Source organism: Olea europaea, chromosome 7 (assembly GCF_002742605.1).
Source record: "Olea europaea var. sylvestris chromosome 7, O_europaea_v1, whole genome shotgun sequence".
Lineage (NCBI taxonomy): Eukaryota > Viridiplantae > Streptophyta > Magnoliopsida > Lamiales > Oleaceae > Olea > Olea europaea.
Window position 1 is genome coordinate 13,935,138 of NC_036243.1, and position 8,609 is coordinate 13,943,746.

Here is an 8,609-nt window from a genome sequence, read left to right on the forward strand (position 1 = left end):
GTTTAAAAATCGGATAGATCACTAACACCAAAAAAGTAAAAGGATTAAAATGATCATAAACAGATTTAAGTGAATCGACCAATTCTCAAAATGAACTTTTCAAATTAAAAAAAAAAAATCAAATTGGATTTCAATTACTCAATATGAACCGATCAACCTTGTCCAATTTTGATAAAATTGATCTTAATTTGAATTTCTTAACACCCGTCTAAACTACACATTAAGATTCAAAATATATTTCTGTAAAATTAGATAAATTGTTTATATTACCAGAGATTGATTGTGCAACAATATTGAAGGGTTGGGATCAATTAGCTGCTTTGTCAATGGTTGGAGATCGATTCGATATTGAGACATTAAGCTCCTGTTTGAGCCTCATTTTACTGAGAAAATGTGTTTTGGAGAATGTACAGTTAAAAAATAAAAAAAAAGTTTTTCGATTTACATATAAAATTATTTTTATGAGAAAATATATGGTTGAAAATGATTTTTGAAAAAATGATTGCAAACATAAGATAAATAGGGGACAAGAAATGCAATTTTCCCTAACAATAATATGTCAATAATTTGCAAAACAGTTACCATATCTGAAAGGAAAATAATGATTTTATTGAAATCATAAAAAGGAATAGAATTCTTTTTTTTTTTTATATTTACTGCAATACAATAAGTGAAAAATAAATAGAAAATGCCATATATTATAATTATCTAAATAATGGTGTCCATAATTACAAGTGTCATCGAATCCAAACTTTAATTCAAATCCAACGTCAATAATCGGATGATTATCATGTCAAATTATATGGAATAATTATGTATTAGTAGAATTTTCCAAAATAAAAATATTATAATTCTCATTTAAACACAAGATTACTTTAACGGCTCTCCCCAGAGGAGAATCTCCCTGGTGAACTCGGTTCTACCACAACCTCCTCAGTCCTCAAAAGTAATCTTCTCGCTCTATATCTATATCTATATCTATATGTGTATGTATAGATTTAATTATTTGTATTTGGCTTTTGATTATTTTTTCCTGGTGTTGTGTATTAGCTGTTAGGACCTTCGATGGGTCCGTTTACATTAGCTGTTGATGTAAAGAGCTCTTTTTCAATCTCTTCAGGTAATCAAATCTCTTCAATTTAGTCTAATTTTAGTTTATTATTTTTTTGGGGGTAAATTTCCTATCTGTCGAAATTGTTATTAGTTGGGATTAGCTGAAAATGCTGAAATAAACTTTTATGATTTACCCAAAGAAGCTTATTAATGTGTGTGTGTGTGTGTGTGTGTGTGTGTGTGTGTGTGTATTTTTATTTTTTTTATTTTTAAATTCATTTAATGTAATACCAATGTCTGTGTGATCAAGTCCGAGTTTTTATAAATCTGATGAAATTGTGTTAATTTTAATTTTGCTTGTGGACTTTCAATGGATAAAAGTCAATGAAATGTGTGAGAAATAATAGAGATGAACTTTATTTTTATTTTTATTTTTATTTTTTTGGGAGACACGGAATCATCAGTTGGAGAATATTTGGTGCGAGACATGGTTACTACTTTCTATTTTTCGAGATTTGATGCGGTTGATGTGTGTTCTATTATTTTTTTATTATTTATTTATTTATTAACTAGGGGTGTATTTCAAGGCACTTCAAATCTGAACTTTATAATTGCTAATGCGAAGTGCTCACTTGTGATGAATTTTATGATTTCTAGTTAAATTTTTGAAGGGAAAGGCGCCCATGAGAACACGTTTTATGGATGTCTGTTCATCGATTTTTTTTTTTCTGTAATTTTTTCTTGGTTGTAGTTTGAGTTAATGATCTGGTTTTGTAGATACATCAAAGCAGAAAATGAAGAACCTTCAATTGGCACCGAAAAAGTTTTTTGCCTCAGTCAGCACTGGAGAAGAGAAACCATTTGATTTTTTACGTACATTATTTGGTACATTTGAATCTATTACTGTGTACTTGCTATTATTATTATTTCTGAAACTGTCTGTCATATACTGTGTTCCAGCACCTCATAAATCTTTATGGTTAAGCATATTTCTGTTCAGCAATAGTCACTCAAGCAAACCCTTTGGTTTGGTAATTCATAGTCTGCAAAGTGAAGAAGGAATCTGGCATTTGAAGCTTTTGAGATTTTAATTCTCAAGTAATATTGCAGAGGGAGTAATAGCAGGCGGCACAGCTGGTGTTGTTGTGGAAACAGTCTTATATCCAATCGATACAATAAAGACACGGCTGCAGGTAGGTTCACTGTAGGAATGTCTTAACTAGACATTCAAAATGGTTCAAAATTTCCAAATTGTTGACTATTAGCCATTGTTGGATGTATATTAGCTTTGCTATGAATAAACATAACGTCCAGTCAATGGCAATCTTTAGATGACGAGCATTTGTTACTTCTGTAGACACTCACTTCATCCCATAATTTGAGAAACCATTGTGTACGTATAATTTTATGATTGGTGTTGCTTTTATTTCAAATTTTATACGATATAAAAGTTTGATTTTTGACATTAAAATTCTTATTTGGTACATTGAAAATAGATAGGGGTAGTTATTTCATTGGCATCTCCACTGAGCCTTGATTTTCCCTTTTGTTCTCTGTCTTCTTTCCTTTGAAAGATATTATCTTTATTTGACAAGGGTGAAAAAATCCTCATTAGTGACATGACCCTGCTTTTAGTTTTAAGTTTGTGAATGAATTTGTAATGTGCTTCGTTTTTAAGCTTGTCAGTCTTTTCTTCTTCTTCTTCTTTTTTACTTGTTACCTAGTGAATATTGCTTTTTAATAATGGCTTTTGGTGAAGATTTATATATCACAACAGATATTGAGCCTCTTTGGTGTAGCTAAAAATCAGAGTTTTAGTAGATTTTGATAAAAAGTTATGAAGTGTTTGGTTGAAAAGTTATGGGTCCCAAAAAATGTGTGGTTAAAATTAATTGTTGACTTCGACTTAGATTTTAAATAAGCTTTTAATCCATACCAAAGATGGGCTAAATATAAGAAAAGTTTGCATGATTAGGGAACATGTTATGTGTTGATGTATATTGAATGTTGTCTCCGGTTAAACAATGAGTAAATGTTTCAGAAATGGTGCAATCACCCCATCTACCAAAGCCTGCCCCTAAAACAGAAAAGATGACGATGAATACATTATATTTATATGCGTGTGTTGTGTCTTGCTTTTTTCGGCATGCTTAAGAGCATAATTTAATTCAATCAATTAGTTCTTTTGCAGGCAGCTCAAGTTGGAGGAAAAATAGTTCTTAAAGGGCTGTATTCTGGGCTTGCTGGAAATCTTGCTGGAGTCTTACCGTAATAACATTATAAACTGGTTTCCTTTGAGTGCTATCATTTCCACCATATTCAAATATTTAGACTCCCTTTTTTAAATAGAAATTGCTACCAAAGGCCTCTTTACCCATCATGTAGCTGTAAGAAAATCCCTATGCAGCAGTTTATGATTTTCAACCTAACAGGTACAGGTCTGCGTCCACAAGGCGCGACTGGAGTTTAGTTTCTATTTCTTCTCCTCTTCTTATATAGTTGACGGACTTAGTTTAACTGTATAAGAGAGGGGTTGGTGGGCAAGTAAGGAAATGAGTCGACTCTATCTTGAACTATATCAGAAACTGCATGTCATGATTCTGATTAATCCCTCCTTAAACATCTACTGATGCACATCGTTCATAATATTTTTTACTTCTTTGACAATCTGGAATTTGATCTAGGGAGTAACTACATAATTTTTTTCTTAAATTCAATGTAGTAATGATTGGTATTAGGTAGGTTGGTTGATAATTTCTCTAATGACAGGGCCTCTGCCATCTTTGTTGGTGTTTATGAACCCACAAAGCAGAAACTGTTGAAGACTTTTCCTGATAATATGAGTGCTGTGGCTCACCTGGTGAGATTTTCTTTTCACTAGTAGTCTAATGTAAATTTGTAGTTAGTAGATTTTTTAACATTGCATTTGTTTGATAATCAGTTCAGCATAATGTTCAAATCCATTTTAGGCCGATCCCAACCCCCTTCCTTTCTCCCTCCCCTGGAAAAAACGTGGACTTGAGGATAGAATCCCTATTGGTTTCCTGAAAATTTGTTGTCCTTTGGGTTCAGAAATATTCTACATTTGCTTACTGAGCTAGGTATTGTGAATTGCCCAATTCATCCCCTGCAGGATATTAGTTTTGGAACTTACAGGTTTCTTTTATGAATTGCACATACATCAGCCAAAAACTATATGCACAATTCTTGAAGATACACTTCTTACAATATACCGAAAGAAACCATGTAAACCTTACTGTGATGTTCTGCATTTACTGCCATATGAATCCTAGTTGTTTTAGAAGGCATGCCTGATACATCTGAATATTATATGAAAACCATCAGTAAAAATTCTGAAGTGGCTTATTTTCGTTAAATATGCTTATCTAACTCGTAAATTAGATATCTTTCAGGAATTTTCTGCAGTGTTAGCATCTAATTTATCCACTGCAGATTTGAGTCTTATTAGAACCTCATAATGGCCTTTTTTTCCCATTAATCTTTACTTTTATGTAGACTGCAGGTGCCATTGGAGGTCTGGCTGCTTCTCTTGTTCGCGTCCCAACAGAGGTAGATGTGTAATTCTATATTTCCTTTTTATTGATGTTATCGGTTACTTGACTTTTACCTTTTATTACCGTTTCTTTAATATATCCTTTTGGTTTCTTGACATTGCAGGTTGTTAAGCAAAGGTTGCAGACTGGGCAATTTGCTTCTGCCCCTGATGCTGTTAGGCTTATTGTTTCGAAGGAAGGCTTTAAAGGTCTCTATGCGGTATGATAACCTTTTCATTTTATATCAACAATTACTGAGGTGAGCTAGAATTATATATGTTTCATTTAGAGAATGGCTCTGGAGAGCACTCCTTTTCATTTCTTGCTTTCCCAGGTGTGTATGGGCATTCATGGTGGGATGTAACCATTGTTAAAAAGGCTCAATAGGGCAACATAGGACTCGAGACTAGCCAATCAAATACTTAGGAATAATATAAAATTATAAAACTACAAAAATATCTTCTCCTTGCATTGGTGTTTCCTCCTTCCTCTTTTCCTTCCATGAGAAGACAGAAAAACAAACCAAAAAACCTATAAAACATTATAGGTTATAGAAAATAGCCAAAAGGCTGAGTCAAGTAACAAAATGTGCAGAACAACTGTGTGAACATCTTAGTCACGCTGAGGCTTAGCAGAGAGGCGTAAGCATTACAAATGGCATTAACACTTGAAGCATGACTTTTGTTGCATTAATGAAAGCTTCGTTTGAGGTGGAACTCAAGGTGTAAGCCTAAAACAGCTTTTTTGGACAATTGATGTTACTAGTGCATTTTACATATATAACCTGGAAGCACTTCTTGAGGAAAATAATACGAGCAAAACAAGTAAAGAGTGCCATTTTATTTATGAATGCATTGTAATAGCAGGAGAGATTTTTAGTGTTTCTTCCTTCAAATATTTCAGGGATATGGTTCATTTCTGCTGAGAGATTTGCCATTTGATGCTATCCAATTCTGCATATATGAACAACTTCGAATAGGTTATAAGTTAGCAGTAAGTACTCCCTTTTCACCCCCTTTTTCATTGTTTGATTGCGTTATCATGGCTGATAGTCAGGGATGCTTGTATAAGATCTTTCAAGATATAAGTAAAGCAACTTTTACCCTTTACTTTGTTCATCATCTAAGGCCTTATGGTGCCATGTACTTTGTACAATTATAGGATATCTTTCACTTCCAAAATTTTAATTGAACAAAATTAGTTGAAAGACTTGTTTATATAAGACTTTTCACCCCCTTTTTCATTGTTTGATTGCGTTATCATGGCTGATAGTCAGGGATGCTTGTATAAGATCTTTCAAGATATAAGTAAAGCAACTTTTACCCTTTACTTTGTTCATCATCTAATGCCTAATGGTGCCATGTACTTTTGTACAATTATAGGATATCTTTCACTTCCAAAATTTTAATTGAACAAAATTAGTTGAAAGACTTGTTTATATAAGCCACATGCAAACTTACTTTTTCTTACTTCTTTGTTTCCTACAACTTCAGTAGCTGGTACATTAAATTTATTTTAATAGACTAGCTAAGTTCTTTGAAACTTGAGTTCCCTCTAATTTCAAAATGTTAGGAAGCACCTTTTTTGGATATTTTTGCTTTAGTAGTTCCAAGCATGACTTTAGGCAAATGTGCTAGTTTACTCATTGACTCAAAATATATTGTGTCAACTAATTAACTGTTGCAGTAATTGATGATATTCTGGCATAAATGCTGCTATATAAAGCCTTTTATTCTTTTGTATCCTCAATCAGGCAAAGAGAGATCTGAATGATCCTGAGAATGCTGTTATTGGGGCTTTTGCTGGTAAATTGGCTTCCAAAACCTTTCAGATCTTGTTATCATGTGCAATTGTTAGACATGCTTTATTGTATCAACAGATATTACAAAATTACAAATTTTAACATTCAGTGGCTATCCGTATTCTTTAATTTTTACAATAATTTAGAAGGATATTATGTTGCATGCTGTTGTTCTCAATTTGTTTCAACCAGCTAAAATGTTGAATAAAATAAAGTGGTATATACTTCAACATAACAAGATACTAAACACGAAGGGAAATAGATGTGATGAAGCAACACTGGAAAGCATAACTTGTGCTCACCAAACTGTTGAGTGGTCCGAGTGAATCAATAGAGAAGGAAAAATATAAAATTGTATTCCAATATGGCTCATCTTGCAAGGAAACTGGTAATCACGTGGACTTTTGGAAGGGAAAATATATATTTAGCCTTTTAATATTTTTGTGGTTGACTTTTCAGGATTTTCAAAACTTCAGGGTTTCTTTTTTATTATATAACATGATGGTATTTTTAGAAATCAGCTATTTCTCTATTTTGTAAAGATCAATGGCTTATAACATAATGGGGCGGCTAATGAAAATTTTAGAACATTGGTTTCCTCCCCTCCCCTCCTCTGCTTTTATCTTTTTAAATCCAGACAATGTGGTTTTTGTTTATGAAGGTCCAAAGAAAATGGAAAATGGAGTTCCATAGAGAAAAAAATGGAAAGTGGAAAAAGGTAGTAAACTGCAAATAAGAGCTCTGCCTAACAACAAAATAATTTATTTATGTCAAATGTATTTACCAAAATTAAGTAAAATCTAAGCTCATTAAACATGAATTACGGATACAAATATTAATAGTGTGTAAATAAAGGTATCACTACCTAAAGAAGAGAAGTTCCAAGCCCTCTCATGATCTTTTAATTTCCAATTTTGCTCCTGCAGATAGTTATATCTGTCCGACTCTAGCCTTAAATTTTAGGCACATATACTCAACTGTGATTCTACACTTGCTTCAATTACAAGAAAATCAAGTAGGGTTCAAGTCGAATAAAAAGGTTAATATGAATTTGGACTTATGAGCTGTGGAAGCCACTTCATGCCTTCGGTTATTTCTTGTACTGTTATGCTGCCTACTTTGTCATCATTTCTTTGGTAGGTGCTCTAACTGGAGCTTTAACCACTCCCCTTGATGTGATTAAGACTAGATTGATGGTTCAGGTATGGTCAATTCAACTCATCTCCCTCCATCTCTTGCCTTTTGTGTTTAGATTTTCATTTGAAAAGGGATCCATACACACTCAGTAAATGCATATTGTCTTCTTGTACATGCTAGCAGGCAGAAGTCTGACTACATTTTTTTGCAGGGATCGGCCAACCAGTATAATGGAATATTTGATTGCGTCCAGACTATTGTCAAAGAAGAAGGACCTCGGGCACTCTTAAAGGTACAAGTAATTCTCTCCACCTGTTACATCATATTGTGCTCAGCAAGCATGTATGGCTGGCCTAAGATATGTAATTAGTATCTTAGAAGCTGGAGAAGTCGAGATATCTAGAAGTGCAAAAGTGGGTGACCAGCCCAGGACCCATCAGGACTCAAAGTCTTGGTTGTGCAGGGTGCCGACGTCTATTTGAGAACAAAAAAAGAATGACATTGCACTCCGTGCAAAAGTTTTTGGGGGTAGCAAAAGCCAATGTGGTCTACTACAAGGAAATCCTTCTGTTTGCTTATTTTAGTAGCTGTAGTTCATTAAACTGATAATTTATGAATTTCAAATTTTCACTGTTCTACTGTAGGGCATTGGACCGAGAGTTCTGTGGATAGGCATTGGTGGTTCGATATTCTTTGGTGTCCTGGAGAGCACGAAGAGATTCCTTGCCGAGAGGCGTCCTATCAGTCATCCGGAGTCGAGCACAAAGCAAGAATAGATACTTCATAACATTCCACAGGGCTTATGCACCCAAATAATGACCACACAGGATCACAAAATTGAGAAATGAACAATTATGCTATTTATGAAATATATTGTGCGAGACTATCTGGGAAAAAGTTTGTTCAGAAACGGATAACGTTCTTTTCTCCACTCATAGTTTTTCCAACATTTTGTTGTTGCCTACTAGTTTATGGTCTGGGGTTCTGAGTGTTCTTATGTTTCTTAAGGAATATTTACTCTCGTACCAAAAAGAGAACTTTTCTTTCCAGAGGCGACGGGAATT

At 33.7% G+C, this 8,609-nt stretch overlaps 1 protein-coding gene across 1 annotated transcript; it reads left to right on the forward strand.

Annotated features, from left to right (window-relative positions):
• The first annotated feature begins 842 nt into the window (after window positions 1-842).
• Window positions 843-8,594, forward strand: LOC111397081 (S-adenosylmethionine carrier 1, chloroplastic/mitochondrial). The gene is made up of 13 exons (XM_023023816.1): window positions 843-946; window positions 1,051-1,120; window positions 1,831-1,938; window positions 2,164-2,246; window positions 3,245-3,321; window positions 3,823-3,913; window positions 4,570-4,623; window positions 4,732-4,827; window positions 5,511-5,600; window positions 6,361-6,412; window positions 7,549-7,610; window positions 7,757-7,837; window positions 8,190-8,594. The coding sequence occupies exons 2-13, from the start codon at window positions 1,066-1,068 to the stop codon at window positions 8,319-8,321; spliced, it is 981 nt and encodes a 326-aa protein (XP_022879584.1). The 5' UTR covers window positions 843-946; window positions 1,051-1,065; the 3' UTR covers window positions 8,322-8,594.
• Window positions 8,595-8,609: the final 15 nt, after the last annotated feature.

Excerpts from the sequence above, each read along its gene's own strand:
- LOC111397081 (XM_023023816.1), top strand. The coding sequence starts at position 1,066 with ATGGGTCCGTTTACATTAGCTGTTGATGTAAAGAGCTCTTTTTCAATC. Across the intron at positions 3,914-4,569 it reads TGAGTGCTGTGGCTCACCTG|ACTGCAGGTGCCATTGGAGG; the intron begins GTGAGATTTTCT and ends ACTTTTATGTAG. Across the intron at positions 7,838-8,189 it reads GACCTCGGGCACTCTTAAAG|GGCATTGGACCGAGAGTTCT; the intron begins GTACAAGTAATT and ends GTTCTACTGTAG.